Source organism: Equus quagga, chromosome 3, assembly GCF_021613505.1.
Source record: "Equus quagga isolate Etosha38 chromosome 3, UCLA_HA_Equagga_1.0, whole genome shotgun sequence".
In the NCBI taxonomy this organism is placed as follows: domain Eukaryota; kingdom Metazoa; phylum Chordata; class Mammalia; order Perissodactyla; family Equidae; genus Equus; species Equus quagga.
The window spans coordinates 114,211,018-114,234,900 of NC_060269.1; the positions used below are offsets into that span (position 1 = coordinate 114,211,018).

At 44.1% G+C, this 23,883-nt stretch overlaps 1 protein-coding gene across 4 annotated transcripts in view; it reads right to left on the reverse strand.

Annotated features, from left to right (window-relative positions):
- PDGFRA (platelet derived growth factor receptor alpha) overlaps positions 1-23,883 on the reverse strand; it is a 43,678-nt gene that overhangs the window by 11,448 nt on the left and 8,347 nt on the right. For all 4 annotated transcript variants that reach the window (XM_046655833.1, XM_046655836.1, XM_046655834.1 and 1 more), the window contains exons 2-19: positions 22,418-22,478; positions 20,371-20,688; positions 17,792-18,052; positions 16,633-16,763; positions 14,574-14,745; positions 14,292-14,481; positions 11,652-11,767; positions 10,565-10,691; positions 9,273-9,466; positions 8,452-8,546; positions 8,101-8,233; positions 6,293-6,397; positions 5,807-5,917; positions 5,397-5,550; positions 4,057-4,223; positions 2,052-2,167; positions 1,582-1,704; positions 94-205 (exon numbers count right to left, since the gene is read on the reverse strand). In XM_046655833.1, the coding sequence (XP_046511789.1) occupies positions 94-205; positions 1,582-1,704; positions 2,052-2,167; positions 4,057-4,223; positions 5,397-5,550; positions 5,807-5,917; positions 6,293-6,397; positions 8,101-8,233; positions 8,452-8,546; positions 9,273-9,466; positions 10,565-10,691; positions 11,652-11,767; positions 14,292-14,481; positions 14,574-14,745; positions 16,633-16,763; positions 17,792-18,052; positions 20,371-20,688; positions 22,418-22,466 (2,674 nt within the window). In that variant the 5' untranslated portion in view covers positions 22,467-22,478. The remainder of the gene's footprint in view (positions 1-93; positions 206-1,581; positions 1,705-2,051; positions 2,168-4,056; positions 4,224-5,396; positions 5,551-5,806; positions 5,918-6,292; positions 6,398-8,100; positions 8,234-8,451; positions 8,547-9,272; positions 9,467-10,564; positions 10,692-11,651; positions 11,768-14,291; positions 14,482-14,573; positions 14,746-16,632; positions 16,764-17,791; positions 18,053-20,370; positions 20,689-22,417; positions 22,479-23,883) is intronic.

Below are 23,883 nucleotides of genomic sequence, written 5' to 3' on the forward strand. Positions count from 1 at the left end.
TTGTTTACATTCCTGGAGCTTGGAAAAACACAGTGTTTCCCTTCCAGTGCTCTTCCAGAACAACCCAGACAAGCAGAGATGTCAGGCCCATACCAAGAGAAAAGATCTCCCAGAGCAGAATGCCGTAAGACCAGACGTCACTCAGCGTGGTGTAGAGGTTGTCGAAGATGCTCTCAGGAGCCATCCACTTCACAGGGAGAAAGGTCTGCGGGGAGGGAGGGAGGACATTAAACCCAGCGGACACACCAGGATCCACAGCAGCAGAAGTGGGACGGGGTTCTCTCAGGCCTAGTAACAACTTGCAGTGATAGCCTTGCCCCACACAAGCGTTTCCTGTGTGTGTTGTTCACCGCTGTACTCTCAGCATGCAGAGGAGGGCCTGGCATCCTAGTGGGTGCCCGATAAATATCTGACGAGTGATGAATGGGCGATGTTGCCTCTATGTCCTCCAAAGGAATAACATCCAAAAATATCTAACCCTGAATTTCGACCCAAAAGTGTGAGCCCTGAATGGACCTGTCCTCTCTTTTCAGGTGTTCCTAAGAATAAAACTAAGAAACAGATCCAGTGATCTGAAAGTCAGTTACGTTTTTGAACTTTAAGAAGTGGTCATTTCCTACCACTACAAAGAGCGCGACAGTATGATAATTCTGCAGCCTCTTTTGCGAGGCTGGTCCAACCTTCAGGGGAAACAGTAAACTGAAGCAGACACATAAAGGAGCTGCGCCTTCGGTCCTCTGAGATGGCTAAGGAGATAACGGAGATTCATAACCTTTACGGACGGGTGAGAAATTGGCACCACCAAAGTCCATTGGTTTGTTCAGAGTGCCTGAAGCTACAGGTCATGGCCACACAGTACATGAAACACACAGAGCATGGACACAGGTCAGCATCCTTCTCTAGGCAGATGCAGCAACCCCATAGGTGTCTCAGGACCAGTGCAGTGGGGTGGTTAGAATGGTACCAAAAGAGGGCAGATGTAGCCCAAGTGACTTTATCTGCCTAGAGGTGGAAGAGGTGGGGAGAAAGGCTCAGGTATAAGGAAGAATGGCTATCTTTAAGGAAATTATGCTTCCAAGATATATTAACTCAAATGTTTTTAACATTTTTAGAGGTCAGAGACACCTTTTGAAAATTCGGTAAATTAGAGATGCCCTCCTTGGAAATGCACGTATGGACACACACCAAACAATTTACATATTAATAGTCAACACTTATTGGGTGCTTTTTGTGCCAGGCACTGTCCTAAGCATTTTACATGATTTCACTGATTTATTATCCCATGGCAACCCAGGAGATAGGTACTGTTATCACTTCCCAGCTACAAATAGGGAAACCGAGGCACAGAATGGTTAAGTAACTTGCCACAAATCCCACACTGGTGAGAGCTGGAGCTGGTGCTCACACCCAGGCAGTCTGGCCACAGAGTCTGTGCTTCACACTGACCCCCTGAAGCCCATTCATGAGTCTCATGGACTCGATGTTAAAAATATGGGCACCAAGTGGCTAGAAGCAACACCTGACTTCAGAGATTCGAGCGAGGGAGCGTGACAATGCCAAATGAGGGGAGAGAGCACATACGCTGCCTTTGGACACGTAGTTGGAATCATGCATGATGTCTCTGGCCAGGCCAAAGTCACAGATCTTCACAATTTTCCCTTGTGCCAGGAGGACGTTGCGAGCAGCCAGGTCCCGGTGGACACACTGCCCAGAAAGAGAAGAAACAATGTCAGGGTCAATCTACCTGCCTCCAGACAGCATCACCCCTGCCGGGGGCCACTTCGTGATAGCACACGGAGCTGCCTGGCACACCTCAGTGAGGCTGTCCTGGTACAAAGAGCTCACCTCCCCCAGGCTCTCATCCCAACCACTCCCAAGAGGGAGAAAGCTCTGGAGAAAAGTAGACACCAGAGGATGTCCACCTCCCTGCTCTGCTTTGGAGAAGAGGAAAGAGAGAAGCAGCCGTTGCTACTGGTCTTCCAAGATCTACCTTCCACGCAAACCTCACTCTGAGATCTGTGGCCCAGATCTAAGATCTTGAACACACTTACATTCTTTGAAGCCAAAAACTCCATTCCTCGGGCAACTTGATAAGTGAAGCTCAACAAATCCAGCAAAGTTAGGCCTTCTGAGTTATCATCCGAAAGGAGGTTTTTGACTTCTGAGTCTGCAGAAAAGGAATTAAGTGTGTTGGTCCCAGTGAATCCCATGAAACATCACCCCCTGTGACACTCTCGTAGGGCTGGGCCACTTGTCAGGCTACTGAGGCTTGTCCAAAAAACATATCTAAATTATTTTTTATACAATTTCTAGACCACACAGGTGGGTATCTAAACTATGCAAAGCTTCCATCTTAAAAAAGAAATGTATCAGCAGAAACACATATCTGGTTAAAAAACATATATCTCCATAAGAACCAACCTACCGGGGTCTCACACATATTTTGTTGTTTGCCTTGCAAATTTTTTAGTTAGCAAATCACTTCAGCCACCTTTAAACTACACACACACACTAAAATCTTCCATGATGAATGTACATGAGGGCCCTTTGAAAAAGTAGCTTCCAGGAATTGCTTTTTTTCTTTTTAAAGCCACCTTCCTCGTAGCTGACTTATTTTGTGAATAAAATCACCCACCAGTCAGACCTGAGGTAGCAATCTTAAAGATCAGTGCCAATGACTTTGTGTTTAGTTCCCTTTGTTTCTAATGTGTCCACTTTCCCCGGTTAGTCCCATCTGGAAGGGTCCCAGGGTTTTCGAGGAAGAAGGCAACCCAGGCCAGCAGTTCTCAGTTCTTTTTGAAAATTTTCAGGCAAGTCAAGAGTAGCTGCAGCCATTCACATTTTTCCAGCCAGCGAGGGGAAGGCCAGAAAGCAGCAGTCTGCCTGCCAGCAGGCCTGGGCTGTGCATGAATCAGCTTCCCCTGCAGTCCGGAGCCAGGTCCAGCCTGGGAAGCAATGTAAACTATTTTTAACAACACGGGAGGGGAGAGGAAGCACTGGTTCCGACAACTCTCATTGGCTAATCTTTAAAAAGGGCCTGGAAGCTTACCCACTTGGCAATGGGAAGTGCGTGGAACTTGGAACTGCAGCAGTGGAAAATATTAATGCGTACTGAGCTTTGCAAAACAAGCACATTCTTTTTTTTAATGGATTGTACCTTTCACTTAAGAACCTTGAAAGCATTCAGAGCGCATTAGTGATTTCCAAAACAATTTCTATAGCAGTTCAACATTTTTTTGCAGTGACCAAAGGGAGGGCTCACACCCAATAATACAAGAGCAGGGACAAGTCAACATCAGACTCATTAGTAGGCACCCTCCCGTTCCCCCTCCAAGCCTGTGATGAGGCTAGAACCCTGGAGGGGCCACCTCCCAGCAGATGTGGGACATTCCATCTGGTCTGGGCATCAGCTAGGCTCCCCGGAGTTTATCAATCAATTCAACCCTGCCACATGCTCATCTGCTTTGCAAACAGACGGATCTTCCTTCAAACAACATCCAGTAGAAACACTCAATGCCCCTGTCAGAAAATAAAACCTCAAATCATCTGCTTTCCAGTTTCTATCACAAATTGGATACTGGCAAAGCTAAAAGCAGGGTCTATTGAACTCATAGATATCAGAGATATAAAACTAAATTTAAAAAATAATATTAGGAACCAATATAAGATTGCCAAATCTTAATTTTGCCAAATAAGGGCACCGAGGGAAAAAACACCAGCTATCACCACACTCTCATTAACTAAAGAAAAACATAACGTTAACACCAAAAAAGAAAGAAAGATCATTCTATCAGAATAACTAATTCTTTACAATGACTACATTATAGTCTGAAAAATTCATTATATGAAGTCTCTTTCTTCTTTTTCTTCTTTTCAACACACAGGCTACAAACCTGTGAAAACATGTCACAGACTTGGTTGTGCAGACCTGCCTTTAGGGACCATGCAGACTGGTAGTTGTACTTACCACGCTTCTCACTTTCTTCTGAGTATTTTACACATCACAGTAAACCACTGGAAGATCACAACACCCAAAGAGCGAGCACAGACTTTTACCTAACATAGCTTTCTTCTTATATGAGGCTGGGCGATCATACAGCGACCTCTGGATGTCCGAATATTTAGAAACCTCTTTCCTCTCCAGCATGGGGACATACTGTGTGGTATCAGCTTGCTTCATGTCCATGTAGTCACCATTGTTTTCAAAAGATAAAATAACATAACTGTAAAAACAGAAAAAGAACCCTTACCAGGGGTCCCCCTCTGGAGTAGTCATTCAACATCCAGCAGATGATGACCAGGTGCCTACAGTGTGCGGGGCAACAGGGGTGAGCAAAAGCAAAACCAACCCACACCCTTCACGTGGGGTAGGCTTGCTGGGGAGATGAGCACTAATCAACAAGCATCTCAACTCAGGTGTGCTGTGAAGGAAGAAAGGTTTTGACAGCAGACAAGGAAAACGACCCAATCTGGGGGCTAAGGAAGCACTCTCTGAGGATGTAGAATGAATCCCATTTACAAAGATGGGAAAGACTCGGGGGATATTTGGAATGGTACCTGGCACAGGGGCGCCACAAATGTTAGCTGCCTAACATTATTATTATTTATTTACCTGTTTGCTTTCAGTGTCAGTGTCCTGCACATCTTCAGCAGGAGCATAGACATCCTGAAGAGCCAAATCCAAGACAGTGGGGCTCCCAGAGGCTTATAAAATTTTATGTCTATTACATTTAAAGTTTGAAAATTACATTACATTAAGTCCATCTTTATTCTTTCTGTTTTTCAATTCACAGGCCATGAACCTGTGCTACGTGACATGCAGCCTGGGCAGACAATTCCTGCTACTCAATAAATTTAGCACCCATTTAGCACCCATTTGGTGGCCATCAAGTAACTTAATATGAAGGAACTCATTGGACTTTCTGATGTTACAGAACTTCCTATCTACAGAGATCTTTATAGCCACTGACAGGTTTCTACAGTGGGGATCACTATCATTGGCTTAATTTACAGGCCCAGGTTCAGCAAGGACCAGCATATCAAGCTTAGAGATGCTCAGACACTTTCTCACAAGATACAAGCTCCGAGGCATCCCTGGTCAGAGCTGCATTTTATAGGTCCTAAGTGAACCACACATCAACAGCAGAATGGCTCCCAGAATGATTCCAACTCTCGCTCTCATTCAAACCTATCAGCAAGGCTCCCCGAGTGACAGCCCAGTCCAAACGCCAGCAGGCATCATGTATCTCAGGGATGAAGGGGCAGGGTAACTGGACTCTAAGTCTTGCTACATCCTGGCACCGAATCTGCAGGTGTGGCCTCTCTCAGGACAAGCGTTCTCCTCACTGGTGAGGCTCGTAAGACCACGATTCACAGCAACATCGCTCTGCACCCACCTCCGTGTGCTTTCATCAGCAGGGGTCAATCCAAAGATGTCCAGCTCTTTCTTTGGCTTCTCTGGGTGGTGGCTCAGGAAGCTGTCCCTATTCTTATGCAAATAGTTGACCAAATCCCCATAGAAGCAGTACTCTGTGATGATGTAAATTGGGCCTGTGGAGACCAAAACCCGTTAGGAGATGAGTATGAAAATGAAGAAGAGAAAAGCCATGAATGGCTATGTTTGCAGTGGCAAGAGATGTTGCTCAAAAACAATGAGCTTCCATCAGTTCAGTGGAATCCAGTCAACTCCATTCAAGGGACTTCTATTTGCTGGCATCTTTAGAGGTAGAGAGCAGGGGTTTAAAAAGCCTGGTTCAGCAGTTTTCACAACCACAGGCAACCCTCACTCCCAGGTCAATAAGCCTACCTGACTTGGTACAGGCTCCCAGCAAGTTCACAATGTTTAAATGCGGCCCCAGGTGAGTCATTATCTTCAGTTCCGACATGAGAGCTTGTTTTTCACTAGATCTGGCTGTGGCTGTTGAAGAAATAAATCACATATCAGCTCAACTGAGCTACCTACTTCCTAGAAAAAGCCAAAACCTGGCTAATCCAGTGACTGGATTATCATTCTATTTGAAAAGAGTCTAAAAGAGAAACAGATACTCTCACGACTAATCTCTAGTCTTTAGGATAAAAAGACATCACTACAAATAACAATTCTTGGTTTTCCAACATACAGGCAACAAGAACAAGCTACATAAACTTAATGGATGAAAGAGTCTAAATACACATAAAACCTAGACTCAAGAGAAGCAAGATCTAGTTAAATTTGGCATTTACTGGCTGTGTGATTTTGAGCAATTCACTTAATAGCTCCATGTTCAAAAAATCCCCAGGAAGGGGCACTTACGTTTTAGCATCTTCACAGCTACTTTCATGACAGGTTGGGACCGGCTTAATCCATAAGCGGTTCCTTCGACCACTTTCCCAAATGCACCAGATCCCAGGATACGACCTGTGGGCAACCAGAACCATTAACATACACAGAAGTCAGGCGTCTCAGCAGCTTTATTTACCAGCATCGGGGGTGCACAGCTGGGCGGTGTTTTTCCTGTACAGTGTAAGCATAATGATTCCTCCAAGTCATCATGTCAAAACCAGAATTGAGCCCACAGGGAAGGAAATTAGTATAATTGCTTTTGTCAAATAACATTTGCAAGGGAAAGGAAAACAGACGGGGGGGAAAGGAGGGTGCAGCCCTCCCCGGTGTGAGCACTCTGTCTACCAGTTCGCGTGCTGAGCTAGACCGTGGGCTCCTTGTACTTGCTTTCTGTGGCTCTTGCCCAAACCCCCTGGGTCTCTACCCTTCTGTTTTCCACATGCAAACAGGGGCATCTTTTGCATCAGTAAATCCTTATCCACTGGAAATACTTCAGTATTCGAGATATCCCTGATTCCAAGGAGTGATGAAATAAACTTCCAGCTGGTGTCCTCACTGTCTATTTGTCAGGGAGAGCAGAAACAGCAAAGACTCAACACGCCCTGGAAGCACAGCCCTTTGCTACATGTTGGGAGAGACAAAAAGAAATGGAAGCTGTGGCCGCCATTCTCAAAAAGCTAACAGTCTAAAGGAACATTTCCCATAGTGGTCAGTCTCACCATGGAGAGCCAAGTCAAGGGCAGACTCAGCTCACAGGGGACACGAACAGCCAACACTGCCTCTGACTGCCTGTCTGCACTGCTGGAAACCGTACCTGGAAAGGAGTTGCTTCCATAGCAACCTGCGAATACACAGGAGCAGCAAGACACAGAAATGCCTCTTGGCAGATTAGGGATGTTGCCCTTTTTTTCCCCATATTTTATTGCTTTTTAACTTCCCTAAGCGCCTCATTCCTTTTGGTAAATCGGGGCAAAATATAATAAAGAAAGCTTAGTCCCCAGGTATAAGTATTTGAAATTGGGAGCAGCTCAGGTGTCTTGTTTGATTTCAGTTTAAGTAACTCTCTACAAGACCTAACCTTGCTGTTTTTGGAATGAGACAAGCGGATAATTAAAAACCGCCTTTGGCATCCTGCAAAGTACATACCGTTAGAATATTCATAGCTCTAACTTTCATTTGTCTTTGTCCTGTCTCCATTCATTCAGGATGTGATTTAAAAAAGAAAAAAATCCCCTGGACTAAAGTTTATGTACTTGGTCTCAGCCCAAGATTGAAATATTTGAAAAGCGTGTCATAAGTTGGCTTGATTATTTTTACGTGTTTTTGCTTTAAAATGCACCTATATTTTTATATTCTATATTCTAAACATATATATTCTAAAGAAGTATCATACATCTTCAGAATGTACTGGATAAAAATATATTTTGTGGTTATCCTCATGCATTTCTCATCTGTTCTTTTCAGTCACAGAAATTCACCTCCTTTTCAATTTGTGTCATTTCCAAAGCAAATTGGAAGTGGCAGCCCGCCTCAAATTCTCTTCTCCCTTTGTAAAATTTTCTTTAACTATAATTTGCTATAGAATGAGATTAAAAAAAAATCATTGCAGTGATTCAGTGAACTCATTTTCAAGACAGAAAAGTATTTCTGGAAGCCAATTTCTATTCCCTCGCTCTCACTCATCACCAGCTCAGGTCCCTGTTCCTCCCCAGGCCTATAGAGTAAAGTTGTGTACAAATCAAAAGGGAGCCTTGCGAGACCACCCGGGAGGAGCTTACCAAGCACGAGGCCATCTCTTGGAAACTCCCATCTCGAGTCATAAGGCAGCTGCATCGGGTCCACATAAATATATTCATGTCCATCAGGGCTGATTGATTCAATGACCCTCCAACGAATTTCGTACCTCGGTTTCTATAAACGACCAGGACAGGGAACTGGTGAATCCCCAAAGTTGCAATGCACCAGAGCTTAACTGCAGCAGCAAAGCCACTGGATACAGTAGGATCCAACAACACTCACTCAACATACAATTACTGAGCTCCTTCTCTGTGCTAAGCACTGAATTACGTTGCTATTCTTCTCGTTCTTATTGGTTTCAAAGATTTTTAGTTCTTTTAGAAAATATCTACCTGCTTCCAAATGACAACCAGGACAATAAGTGAGATGATCACAATCACCAACAGCACCAGGACCGCAGCTGCCACTGTGAGTTCAGAACGTAGAGCTAGAGGACGAGAGAAAGGCACAGTGGAGAATTCGCATGAACACGCAGGAGGGCAGGAAGGCAGGGTGGCTGTTTCTGGGCCAGAAATCTCTCACTAAGAGATGGGGCGAAGCATGAGGGCTGCCTGGTGCATTTTAGGGACGGGCAATACCATCTCTCAATTATCCACACCCATGAAATCACTGCAACTCTTCCCTTAGATGAGAAAGGGACAAAATTCCATTGGGAACACAATACTTTTTCCAAAGGTGCTCCAACATTAATCTCCCAGACAGAATGTGAATTGGAATACAAAGACTGATAAACAAGATTGAGAGCTCCTGGAAGTTCCAAAACTTCAGTTTATTTTGAAAGGCTGCATTTTGTTTACATTGTTTCAGCTTCATTATTTATTTATTTATTTTAAGAATTCAACCTGTCTCAACTGTTGCAAGGAGCAACAAGGCAGAAGATCCTCCTTCCTCATTCTCCCTCCACATGCTCACACTAAGAGACTGGGTAGCTACACTGTTGGACAAGCAAAGTACCCAGGGGCCTCTGCAAGATGCAGTTTTGAATCTGAATCTGAAAGAAAGGGCTCCCACACAGGTGCCCAGAGGAGGCCCTTCAAGAGTACTCAAAGCTGAATTTCTGCCTTGGGACCTTCATTCCTATCGGACCCCATCTAGGATTCAAAGTCCTGCCTGAGGAAGAAAGGGCTCAGCTGATGACTGAGGAGCAACTCACTGGGAGCCACCAGCTTCAGCTCTCGGTTCTCAGCCCCAAGGAGATTCTTAGCCAGACACCGAACGGCAATGGTCTCCTCCACTTTGGCAAACGTCACTCGGCCCTCCACAGTACTCCTGTCTCGGGGGTGGACCTCCGTGATGATGTTTGAGATGTTGTTAGCCAAAATCGTCCACGAAGTTTCATTATTACATCTGGAGAGAAAAAGGACATAAATATAGAGCCAATTAATGGGAGTAATGGAGGCGAGTGGGGCAGTGAGAATGATCTAGGACGGCAAGCAGTTCTGACCTCGTCTACGTTTGGGGATGCTACAGGTTGATTTTCTTATTTTATGTGCATGTTAACATTAAAACTAGTTTGCACACACCCAGGAGAGAATAACCTACAGGTAGATAACTGGAAAATTAACTGTTTATGAAGGTGAGGCAGAGATAAACAAGTTCAATCTAATGGAACTACCAATCCTAAGCCTTGAACCATAAGCAAACTGAACAGCTCAATTTCAAGAATGTTTATCCCAGTTTCCCACCCCTTCAAAAAGTCTTGGGGCCCTCCCTTCTCTCCGCCCACACTCTGAAGAGCCCCTAAGGTGTCACTTGGGTTGGAGCAATCCCCTGACTGAGCTATGAGACCTAGATTCCGACTCCAGTCAAGATCCAAGTCCGGTCCCTTAGCCCTCGGAGGGGGTAGGTCTAGGAGTCTCAGCCTTTGGGGGAAGCAATCGAGGATTCTGAACACAGTTGCCATGGGCGGAAGTGAGAACACGTCGCTCATGTGCCCATTTGAGAAGGTTGAGGAATGGGAGACGAAGGAGGAACTGATGAGTTAACTGCCACCAATAAAGCAGGTAGGCAAATGAGGTAGTGAGCAGTCACATGGGCAGTATTTTCATTTATGTTCACATGCCATTCTAGCCAGCAAACAAAGTTCACCATATAAGAAATGGGAGGTGAAAATGTGGGCCGGGGTAGTAGAAATCCCCTTACAGCAGCAGTTTTTTAAGTTCATCTTCTTTTCAGATTAGAGACCCTTTGAAAATCTGATAAAAGTCATGGACCTTCTCCTTACAAGTATTCATGTACACACAAGTACACGTGTGCGCGTGCAGGCACACACACACACAAGGTCCATGTTCGGAACCCTATCTTGTAGTTTGTGAGACTTAGGCCAAATAAGAATTACAAAAACAAAAAAGGGCCAGTAAAAGAAACAAAATGCATTTGAGGTGCTTTGCGTCAAGGAAGAAACATTCTGACCACAAATGAAAAAGGAACATCTGGTTTCCATACTTCTTAATATCCTTGCAAATCATCCACTCAATGTCAGGAAGAGGGGTCCCTTCAGCTGTGCATCTCACAGTCTGACCCCCGGTAGAGCCATGGTGGTCGTCGACCAAGTCCAGAATAGATGAGGGAACTGCAAGAGGTGGAAAGAAGTCGGAATTGAGTGGTCCGTGTCCCCACCCTTCCAGGAACTACAAAGTGGAATATGAGCTCAGAACTGCCTTATGTGGCACTCGAACCCACAAATCAAGTAACCACCCGAGAGACAGCTGAAATGAGTTGGGCGCATAATCACACTCCAGTTTGGACAGACCCATTTGGTTAAGAGCATTTTCACAGCTTCAGTGTTTTGGGATCTGTGCCCTGTGGTGTTTCAAATCTGGAGTAGGAAAGCAAACAGCCCCTGTGGTTATTTGGCTTGAAAAGCAAGGAGACTCTTAATTATATTATGGCTTGGGATTCAACTAACAGATTCAGCTAAAGTGTAATCTACAGCATCATTTACCACAGTGCATCTGTGGGATATTATTAGGTTTTAAAGATGTTTTTTAATCCATCATCAAATAAGTTAGAAATACACTAATCCCTATATCACAGATTTACTGTGAGGGTCAAATGAGCCCACCTGAGACAGTACCTGGCACGTGGCAGGTACTCAGCAAATAGGTGCTGACCCTGAGTGTAAACAGACTTGGGCACTCCCTTCTAGTAAGGCCATTGTGCAATGAACGTCTTCAAGAGAAGCTAAGCAAAAAGCCCAAAACTCTCTGGAACAATCTAAACTCATCTGGACCAAAAAGCATCATTTCACTCTTCCCAGAAATAAAGGTGCCAGACTGAGAAGCAGATGGTAAGGAAGTTGTTGGAGCCTAGGAATTCCCAGTCAGACTATTCTAGAGTAGCCTGGAACCTCCCAGAATCATGCGAATTCACAAGTCCAACAAAGTTATCCCTGACCTGTGACATCTCCAGTCTCTGCTTCTCATGAAAAGTGTTGCTTTTCCCTCCAATGACCTGGGAGAAAAGTGCCAGGCTTTCCTTGGGAGACACTCACTCACTGAGCTAGCAGTATCTTAATACCGCCCTCACATACCTTGAGTTAAGAGTTCAAAGGTATAGCTCTTTACATCATCTTCATTTTGAACTACAATAGTATAATGACCACTGTCTTCTTCCTTTGCACGGATCAGCTTTAATTTGCTTCGGTACCTGAAGAGAAGAGAACTTTGTTTCAGCAAGTAGTAGCCAAATAAATTCCAAACGTTTAAGCAATTACCATATTCAACTTAAACTTTAGTTTTGTAAAAAATAAAAATATCTTTTTTTCTTGTCTGTATCATCGCTTTTCTGGGATTTTTGATATGTCACTTTCTACATGGTGAAGGTCCGGGTTGTAGACACTGAATTCTTAAACAGAAGACCAGACATTTTCAGATGAGCAATGACTTAGGGGTTACAGGAACAATCAGCGGTGGTCAGGCCTGGCTCCTGAATGGGAATAAACACATCCCAACTTGCCATTTTTTTAAACCCTTGATTTTTATCTTTTTAAAAAATACTTGCTTCCCCTAAATATCCATCATTTAGATGGTCCAGCCAAACAATGGAACATCATTGGAAGAAAGAACAAGGACACTGTCTGTGTATTGATATGGAAAGACCACCAGGATATAACATTTCTACCTGCTTGTATTCGCTTAAAGAAATTCTGGAAGGTTTCATAAGAACCTAATGAAACCAATGGAAGTATTTCCCTGTGGGTGAGGAGGAGAGGTGACCTGGACAGACGGGGACAGGAATGGAGTGAGGCTTCTGAAAATGTACCTTCTGTATATGTTTTTAAAGCACGGGATTCCATAAGCTAGTGAAAAAAAATAAATTAGAAAAGTATATTTCTTCATACTTTATTAAAGGGAAGTTTCCGCAAAAGATTTCTTATACGTATTGACAATGACATTTGGCCACACATGTGTGTGTCTGTGTGTGTGTGTGCGCATCACCGAAATATTTGTCCATTCCATTGTCCTTCTTTATGAAACATCACAGTGTGGAAAAGAAGCTGGAGTGGAGAGGAGGAGCCCTGGGCACGGAGTGAGAGAACCTTGGGCACCAGTGAAACTCTCCGTGCCTCAGTTTCCTTATTTGTAGCATTGGATAACAGCATGCATAGCACACAGTCATCCTGAGAATTAACTAAGTGAAATTACACATGTGAAAGCATTTCATAGGCTCAAAAGTGCCCGGCAAACGCAGTCTTCTAGCCCAAGACACCAGGCACTAGGACCTGGGAGGAGAGCATGCTGGGCTGGTCTTGTCCGGCTGCCCCACACTGACCGGCTTCAGGACTGGAGTTCCTCAGGCACACCAGGTGCTGATTATTAACACGATCCTCTGGCGTTCATTTTCTACACTCGTTCAGCCAAGAAAGCCGGAGGATCCACTAGTTCTACACTCCAGGAAGCCACATCCCCGAGCCATTGTGGTCATCCTTCTGTTCCCCGGCCCATAATGGGAGCTAGAGGACTATCTGCTGGAGGGACTCGAAACACTTCACAGGCCGCCCTCCTGAACCACTCACTTGGCGAGCCTTGTGCTGTCGTTACTAATGATTATAGCTTGCCGACAGCGCTCACACAAGCGTTTGAAGAGTGGACTGTGCCAGGATCACCCTGCTCCTCTCTGGCCTCACAGCCTGGTGGAAAGTTCGGCACAACCCACCTCAGTGCACCTTCATTTCGCGTCATCAGAAAGCCCTCCAGCTTCAGTATTCCACTTCTTTTTCTATCACTGTTCTACAGAGGTTGTAAAATTCCATTTTCTCAGACGCCGCTTCTCAATGACACGTGGAATTTAGTTCAGAAAGAAGAAAGCAAATCCTGAGGTGAAGTGAACTGACGAGAGAGGTTCTGTCTCCTCTTCCCTGAAGCCTTGACATAGAGGACTGGCTTTTGTCTCTCAGGGATGCTGTCTGTCAAGGACGCAGGGCTGGATTAGCCGGGCCCTTCAAGATGTCCCTTCTGCTCTTGGATTCTAATCAGAGCTCAAAACTTCAAGAGTCCTCAGAACGGCATCTGACCCAAACCCCTGCCTTGAAGGACATAGGTGTGATTAACCCTACGTTATAGATGAGGAAACTGAGGCTGAGGGCAACTGACCCAGAACTCCAGCACTAGTTAAGAGATGAGAGCAGCCTACCGTCCACTAAAAGGGCAGGGGTCCCAGCTACTCACTGTACGTTCTCTCCTAACCAAATTTAACCAGACGCCACTCTTATTTCCTGTGGAGGCCTCACTAGCGCAAATGTTTCAAGTTAAGCCAATGAAGTTTTCTTTCAAGTGGGTTCATGTGATAATTGACTTGCCAGTGGAATCGCCATGCATGTCTACTTGCAATATGGATGATGGCTATCACGGAATATATATATTCAATCCAAGTGGGTCCAGATTTTACTTTCTTTCCTCCACCCCTGGCTGGATCCAGGAACCTGTCTTTCACTGGGAGCAGAGATTTTCACTTCTTCTTTCTTCTTATTTCATCGTTAACTACTTACCAACATACTATTACCACACTGCAATGTTATCATGAAAGGTGCTTGATTTGAAGTATCTCCTTTCTCAGATGCTCAGTTTTCTAGTCTGACTCTTGGGTTGGGATGTAAGACACACACAAACCACAGTCTATCTAGGGATAAACAATAAAAAGAAAAGGAGACTAGGGAACGCTGTTTCTTTACCTTATTTCCTGGATCTTTTCTATGTCAGTGGTGATCTCAGTGAGATTTTCGATCAGAGTCAGGTTGTCCTTCAGCCAGGATATCCTAGGAGGCGGGTAGGCCTGCACATCCACCACAAAATGTTTGACCTCATGCAGGTCAACGGCTTCCAGCCGGCTGAAGTTGGGTTTGATTTCAATGAAGCCTTTCTCTGCACAGGGAAGAGTTTCCATTAAATAATGATTCCCGCACAGCGGATCCCGAGCAGTACGGACAACTGACATTTCAGAAAGCAGACTGTACCGTGGACAGAAATGGTGACTTTCTTCATTTCTTTGACCTCCCTGGTGGCCTGGCGGGCAGCACATTCGTAATCTCCACTGTCTTTCACCGTGGCCTCGGGGACGCTCAGGGTGTACACCAATTTGATGGACGGGACCTTGATTTCCTCCAGCATTGTGATGCCTTTGCCTTTCTACAGCAGAAGGGAGGAAAAGTGACTTTAAAAAGCTGGCTCTGAAGAGTGACCCTCGTTAAACTATGGACCGTGGGTGACGACGATGAACCACTCCAGGTTCCTCGATGGCAACAAACGTACCACCTGTGGGGATGTTGCTAATGGGGGAGGCTGTCCATGCAGGAGGGCAGGGGCTAACGGGAAATCCCTGTACCTTCCGCTCAATTCTGCTGTGAACCTGAAACTACTCTAAAAAACAAAGTCTAATAAAAAAAAAATTTTTTTAAGCCAGTTCCTTAGAAAATGTTTTAAAAGGATGTTTAATAACATAGCAAAGGGTTTGTGCAATACTGCCAAAGGAAAAAGGATATAACAAAGTACTATTTACAGTATGATACCTATTAATTATTACATTTATCTATGTATACAAAGTATTTAAAGGATTTATCTCTCTAAAATATTAACAGTGATGCTCTGGGAAATGGCTTTTCCTCTGTTTCTCTAAACTTTATAAAGTTACAACAATAAACCTGCATTACTTTTATTATTAGACAAAAAAATGTGTTATATAAAATGATCCTTTGATTATAGACTTTTGGGCCAAATAGCATGTACTTTGGTTTGGGGGTAAAAAAATTGATCTTCAGTGAATGAAGGACCAGCCCCAGTGGCCTAGTGGTTAAGTTCAGCGCACTCCACTCCAGCGGCCCGGGTTCAGTTTCTGGGCGCAGACCTACACCACTCGTCTGTCGGTGGCCATGCTATGGCAGCAGCTCACATACAAAAAGAGGAAGATTGGCAGCAGATATTAGCTCAGGGCGAATCTTCCTCAGCAAAGGAAAAAATAAATAAATAAGTAAAAAGAAATGTTTATGTTTTAAGGATTAAAAGCAATCGAGTATAAACAAAAAAATCAAATAGCTTCATATTTCAGGGAAACGTACATATATTGGACTATGAATGAGGCTCATAAGGCAATATTTGAAAATGCCCAACTTCCAATTAGATGCCCCAGAGAGAAAGAAAGAGGCAGCAAAAGTATGTGGGAGAGAAACAGATAAAAGAAGAAAAGCCATCAAATGCCAAAAAGAGCAGGGAGCTGTTATTTACAAATCAGGAGTGAAGAGAAAAATATATATATATGGTTTTTGTTCCCCCTGAGGCTGCTGTATAAAGCATTGTGAATCACTTCTGCATTGGTCCATCACAGCCTTTCACACTTGGTTCTTTTATATACCTACCATAATGCATCAGAATGAATGAGAAATCCCCAGTGTAAATCCCCAGTGACCAGAGATGCCATGTGGCCCCCTTTCCCCAATTCCATCTCCACTCCTCCCATCTTCTTCCTCCTTCTGTGCACGGGCCAGCTTCTAGCAGAGTGCTTGGGATTTAGCAAACATCACTCAGTCTTTGCTGAATGATTCACTGAACGTGAGCCATGCAAAGAAAGACCAGGAAGGGAGGAGGCAGAAGTGTCCTGGGTGACAACGAAGCAGAAATGGAAGGGGGGCAGGCAATCAACATTATCAAATGCCTCAAAACCCAAAGGCATGGGAGCCAAAAGAATGAGAACTAATGACTCTCAGCAATTAGAAAATTTTAAAACCCATTAGTTTTTTGGTTTTCTAATTTTTTTTGTTGTTATCTTGTGGCCATAGACACTTCCTATTTCTTTCTGACTTATGAAAAAGAAGGCTCAGTGTACAATGTTCATGCATTCTGAAGGTCCTGGTCCAGCTTTTGTCACCGCAAACTCTCCCACTGCTCAAAGGGCCATAAAGTCATCTAGTCAAATGTGCTTCTTGTAGAGATGGGAAGCTCGGTGATGCGCCCATCAGTGGCTGGTCTTTTGAACCCTGCTGTGCTCCACTCCATGCCACAAGGAGACTTGAGGGTACCTACCACTTCTCCAGGGTAAGTCCACTGAAGGTCAACCACCTCGTTGTTAAAGACGGCGCAGGTGACCACAATCGTTTCCCCCGACTTATACACAGTCTTAAGAGCTTCCATCTCTAGATCAAGTTCTGATGTTGCTATTAAGCAAAGAACAAACACAAGGACCTAAATATCCATAGTATAGTTAGGATCTTACAGGTTCAGCTTTTTGTTTTTGTTTTTTTTTAAAGAAAACTACTGAAAAATAATTTGCAAACCACTTTGATCAAGATCAAATTTTGAAAATCTCAGAAGCCTTGATTTTGTGTTGGCATACATAATTTGGCATTTAGTTACAATACAAGATAACATACACACACAAAAAAATAATAACAGTAAAAATAAATTCCAATTAAACAGAACACCACACTCCTGAGTATTTGGGTTGATTATGGCTATCTTTGTTCGCAATCACCTTACCGACATATTTGTTCATTTAATCAACGAACCTTTCGAGACCATCACTCCTCCAGGTACTCTGCTCCTCCCCCGTCATTTATTCTCCTCTTCTCTCCCACTCTGCTCCTCAGTTATTCTCAGCACTTTTCTAGAACCTAGCACAGTGCCTGGCATAAAGAAACCCTTAATGAGAGTTAAGGGCATACTCGGCTGCTGCCATACCTTCATGGAACTGTTCAAAAAATCTGCTGACCTAAACACAGATTATATTTTCTCATTCACATTAACCGCTGACATCAAAGGGAAGAAGTCTACAACTACAAGCTTTTCTTCAAATCGAAATCAGTTTTCTTAAGTTACTGAAGTTAAACAAGGCGTCCAACCTCCACAGGTGTGTGTTTGTTTTTAGGGCCTCTGTAGTCAGGAATGTGAGTAAAACAATAAGAGGCTTATGCAAGAAAAGAATTCCTTACAGTATTTTGAAGTCAACTGATGAAATACGAAATCTTACAGGGGTGAGAAAGCGTTTGCCTTTCGTCATGCTAAGCTTCATATTACTGTTGCCACAGAGGGCAGCCCAACAGTGCATGGTACAGGTGGGGTCTGGAATCCCCAAAGGTTCAGGGTCTCCATCACCAGGGACTACGATTAAAAAAAAAATCCTACCTGCATCTGATTACTTTGCTTGTAACTCTTATTTAAAGAAGGAGGGAAAGGGTGCAAGTACCTTTTAAAGCATAAACATTAAATGGAATGGTCCGAAACTTCTTCCCTTTGACGGTGGCCTCGCAGATGTAGGGCCCAACGCTGAAGGTTCCGTTAAAGCCCTGTCTGCTGTCGTAGGAGGCGAGTACCACCCCATCACTGCTGAGTAAGGTCACTGGAGTCTCAGGATCAGTCGTTCGACAAGGGATGATGGCAGAATCATCATCCTCCACGATGACTAAATAGTCTGTCATTCCTAGAGGTACGAAGGCCACATCAGGGTCTGTGGTTTAAAAGAGAAAGAAAAACATATGAGGCATTAATTTCACCTCTACGAATATATGCAGAAAAATTAGCCCACTGTCACTGATCACATTAGGTATGAATTTTACCTTCACACATGTATCCAGCGGCATCACTCCACTGACATTAGTCATTATCACAGCTGGAAGGTAATTTAAAGTATGAACAATACCAAATTGCCTGCACCCTAATAAAAAATACTGATGATAAATATAAATATTAGCCAGGAACTGAAATCAACATTTAAACAACTATTAAAAACAAAAAATGGCCAATAAAATAAGCAACTCTGTTCAAAAAGAGAGAAAAATTCATAATGTTTAAATTATGAAATACTTCTTTCTAAAATTCCTATGGCCTATAGTCAGTGTTATTGAAAAGTAGTACAGAAACCTAGCTACTGAAAAATAATCTCTCAAGTAATAAATAAAATTTATAATTTTCTGAGAATTTCCTTTTCAAAAGAAAACCAGCTCCTTAAGCTACTCTGGTAAGAAATACTGACAGTCTTAAGCGTCAGTTTCAGAAAGGGCCCCTCCCTCTCCATTCTTGCAAATAGAAAGACGGACTGTGTGACAACAGTGCAGGGCCTGCTCGGATGGTGTCTGTGCTGGGGGAAGGGAGGAACAAGAATTTTCCGACAATCTTGGAGGATCCAAACTCCAAGACTCATGCACCTCAACAAACCCACGTTCCTACCATTTTCTTCACAGCAGGGGGACATTGATGTGTGAATGAAGTTGAGGTGACATTCTAAATATCCACCCTTTTGAAAAAAAACTCTTTATTGTTAGGAAGAAAAGTTCATCTAGATCAGTGTCATGAAAGCAAGGAGGGTCTAGCAAGACGAGGACCCAATGAGAAAAGCTTGAAAAGAAAAGGCGGAGAGGCAGGAAGACCCACTTCAGAAATCCCCTTCCTCCATCTCTGCCAAGACAACAAGCATGGAGACAGTTGTGAATGGTTTGTATATGTTTATTTGTTTTAAACCAAGTCCTCTAGCTGTAGCTCGCTTTAATTCATCTATCCACATCCTAAAATTGTCATTACTTGAATTTGTGTTTCAAGTTCCAAATTCTTGAACTCTGTTAGCAAAGCTTCCAGCAAATAAAGCTGCGAGTTCATTTCAGGTTAAAATAGAGAGTTTGAAATCCATAACACATCAGCCAGGGCTTCCTTCAAAATGCAAGTCTTCCCCACCACCATGCACTGTCTACGCAATGTTTAAATAACATCATGGGCCTTCTTTTAACAACTGTCCCTGGTAGAAGCCAATATATACAGATACAGATAGAGATACAGGTACAGAGACAGAGACAGATCATTACAAAAGAGCACACAGGGAATGTGAGGTGGGCGGTAGACCATACGCATCCCAAGGTGAGGACTACGCCTAGTCAGCCAGGGTGGCTGCTATGAGAAACACCACACATCCCTCCAACTCCAGGGGCGGCTCTGAAATCCATCACAACCCAAGGCCACGCCCTCCAGGGATGCTTCCAGCCAATGACAGTGGGGAACGGGGGCTCCTTAGGCTGGATGATTCCCAGGCCTTCTTTACACAGAGCTCTAGGCCTCATGTGCCAGCTCTCCTTCCCGCTCTCCTTCACTCATGATCATACATACCACGCATTCAGATGGGTCTCCCAGCCTCTGCTGGGTCCCTCCCATTTTCTCTCCTAAGCCTCTCCCCTAATAAAACCCTTGCACGTCTAACCCCATCTTACTCCTATCTTGGCATCTGCTTCTCAGAAGAAAGGAGACAACATCATTAGTATGGGACTTCCCCCTAACTTTTAATTAAAACAAAACAAAAAAATCCCTTCCAATTCATCAGGAGTAAATATATGTCTTATCGAACTCTGAAAAACAGCATGGTTATTTAGAAGCCATTATAATGAACTATAAGCAACTCCAAGAGAGGGCCTACCTAATGAATTTTTATGTCCCCACCACTTAGCAGTGCCTGACACACAGTAAATGCACAGGAAGTATTTGTTGAACTTGACTGAACTGAACAGAAATTAGCGCATTTCAGATTTTTTGCACAATGCCAATAAAAGACAGGCCATAATGAAAATGATTTTCAAAACTTAATACAGTCCCAAAATGTTAATAGTGAATTTCTTGATAATGACAATATAAATGATCTGGAATTAATTTTGTGTCTTCTGCTGAATTTTTCAGATTTTTCTCCAATAAGTATTTATTATTTTTATATCTTTAAAAAACTTTAACACAGTTAACAGCAGAGACAGGACAACAAGGAGCTTGGTCCAGGGGACGCCGCCAGCTCACCTGGCACATAGATGTAAATGCGCCTGCCTTCGATCTCGCTTTCTTCTGTCTGCGTGTGGTTGTAATAGCAAGTGTACAATCCCGTGTGGGCTGCTGAGGCACTGACCACTTCCAGCACCGTCACAAAAAGGCCACTGTTGTTTTCCTCGTTTCTGATTTCCACGTTAGGGTTCTCTTCTTCAGACATGGGGTACTGCCAGCTCACTTCGCTCTCCCCAAAGCATCTCAGAGAAAAGGATGAGTTCAGCTGCACAACCTTTTCATCTTCATTTGGGAGGATGGAGGGTAATGAAAGCTGGCAGAAGCTTAGGCTGGGCCCTGTAAAAGGAAACACACTCTGAATAGGATGCCGCCAGAAGGGACGGGCTCACCCAGAGAACTGAGGGAAGCGACAGCAGCAGCTTATACGAACAATGGCCATTTCTACGCAAAAATCCGTTAGCCTGGAAGCCCATGAAAGGCACCCCATTATAACAGCCACCGCATCTGCTGAGGGCAGCAAAGGCTCCAGAGGCCTCAACAGCACCCCCCGCCCAAGCCCCCGAGAGCCACCCCTCCAAACGTTCAAATGGATGGAGGGCGTTTAATTCCAATTCCAGATTTTAGACTCTTATGGGTGACTATAAAATATCCCAAGACAGCATAAGCTCAAGTCCACATGGCTTCTTTACTGTCCACATTCCCTGCAGAGATCTCCCTCAGCTAGAAATGGGCTGAGAACAGGGGCAGGGAGGCAGATCGAACAAAGCACAAAGCAGATTTGTGCTCAGGAATTACACATCTTCCCTTTCTTACGACGCCCTGGCATGCCTTCTCTCTAATGACTTCCAGAAACCCAAGCTGCACGCTGTGGATTTTCATTCAAAAGTAAGAATAACTAAAACCCTAGAGTGGAAACCTGAAAGTTCATCTTAGAACCGAAAATTGCAGTGTGGCTTCCCCTGCCTGTAAAACCGACAGAACAGATATGGGGACTTCATTAATTATTCATTTACGGTTTCTAATCTCCCCCGGAGCCCAATGTGGGAATCCCACCCGACTTCAGCGTGTGCCCACTGTGCTTCCTGCAGCGTGTTAAGAGACAAGTTGTGAGCGCATCTGGGTCACGATCATCTTGTAGATGGGGTATATTTAGCGGGGTTTAGAACTACTAAATCACTGACCTCGCTCAATTCTACCGTAGCCATGTGGATAAGACCTGCAGACACTAACAGGCTTAAGTTAACTCCTCAGACTAGAAAAACATTGGTTTCATGGTAACGTCTGCAATGCCCAGTAAGTAGCTCAACAAATGGCCCCAGTGGCCTCCGCCTGGTGGAAGAGAGAGAGTAATATTCCCCCAGGAGTCAAACATTCTACCAGTCAGATTCCAAGGGAACAGGTGGCTCTCAGATTTTTCAGCAATTTAAGCATCTTCCATTTAAGACAGGTATGACAAGACAGGTATGAGTTCCTAGAAGAGAATTCTCCATGATTTATTTCCTTTGGACATTCTTGAATTTCTCTGACCCACCTCTACGGGAAACCCAAGTCCTAGACAGCGGAAGAGGGGAGTGGGTGAATTTAGACTATTATTTCGAACAACATTCCAACGCCAGGATTATGTATCTACTAAAACTGCCACTGGAAAGCATTCTTTTTTTTTTTTTTTTTTCTTTTTCTCCCCAAAGCCCCCCGGTACATGGTTGTATATTCTTCGCTGTGGGTCCTTCCAGTTGTGGCATGGGGAGGGCCGCCTCAGCATGGCTTGATGAGCAGTGTCATGTCCGCACCCAGGATCTGAACCAGCGAAACACTGGGCCGCTGCAGCGGAGCGCACGAACTTAACTACTTGGCCATGGGGCTGGCCCCTAGAAAGCATTCTTTTTGAAATGGAATTAGTGCAAAGGGAACTGAAGGATTGTGGTCACTTTAGATAATAGCCTATAATTGTCTACTTCTCTTCACTCTTTTGGATGGTATATGCAGTATATGCCCCCCGAACACAGAACTTAGAAGATCAGGCTTCCCCCAGGACAACAAGTTCAGACAGGACTGGGACCCATACCTGTGAGGAGACAGCCTAAGACCAGGAGTGCCCGATGGCAAGTCCCCATAGTTCTGGAAAACTGCAAAAGTCAAAAGTCAAAAAGAAACAGTGTTAGCCAGTAAAACACCTGGGAGCCTAGTCCTCTGTGTGCTTGCACTATGGGAATGTTGATAGCATCACTGTAGTCCAAAACATACCGGTTTAACAAACACATGGACAAAGAAAACAGTTCAGTGGTTACCAGGGGAGGGGGAGTGGGGCATGGGCACAGGAGGCGAAGGGAGCACCTATGCGGTGAGAGACAAGAAATAATGTACAAGTGAAATTTCACATTGATGTAAACTATTATGAACTCAATTTAAAAAAAATCTTTAGCTATGAACTTCAAAAAAAAAAAAAATCCCAGTTTAAGATTCATAGTTAAAACAGTAAGATGCCTAAGAAGAAAGAATCAGATGCCCTGAATAGCCCCCAAGATCATGACAGGAGCCATCTGAAGCTGAAACCCTTTTTGATTGCATGCAGCTTGCAAATTCCAAAGTCTCACTTTATTGTCCTGGAATGTGTCCAAGAGTACAGAAGGATTGTTCCTTTTAAACCATTTAAATTAAGAATGTGAAAAACAAATAAACATATGTATTTACTCAACTTCCAAACTTGAGCTGTTTTTGCTCAAAATGTGTTGTCATTTGCTTCGCGTCTTGCTACAGAAAGTACATGAAGGTCACATCTTCTACAACCTTTGGAAAAGATGCTTGGCTACAACAAATATCTCTTTTTTTTGGTGAGGAAGATTGGCCCTGAGCTAACATCTGTTGCCAATCCTCCTCTTTTTGCTTACAGAAGACTGTTGCTGAGCTAACAGCCATGCCAGGCTTCCTCTATTTTATGTGGGATGCCACCACAGCTTGAATTGAGAGCAGTGCTAGGTCCACTCTCGGGATCTGAACCTACAAACCCTGGGCTGCCGAAGTACACGAACTTAACCACTACACCACCGGGCTGGCACCATGCAACAAACATCTTAATATTTAAGAGCCATTTTAATCTAAAGTTTTTGCAAGTCCCACTGATGAAGGTCACTTAAAGGATGTCACTCTGTGATCTGTAGGCCCATCCCAGGCTCAGGCCTGGACTCCTAGCCACTTTCTCCTAGGACCTGCTGCATTCACAATCTGGTTAATCGAGGCCAAGGCCGGAAAGCCCAGGGCACAGGCATGGAAGGAAGAGCAGTAGAGAAAGTGAAGAAGGGAGAGGACAGGGAAGAGGAAAGTGTGACTCCATTCCTGAGTTTCCAAAGGGAGACCACAGGCTCCCATTCAATGGCAGACTGCAAAGGCCCACTGAGCTCACTGATAAACTCATCTTACCGAAGTCAAGGAAAAGGAACTGTAAAGCGGCTTGTGGGTGTTGGGGCCGCCCAGCACCCAAGTTTTAATTGAAGAGGCCCCACTGAGGGGCCCAGGCAGGGGCACAAGCTTTAA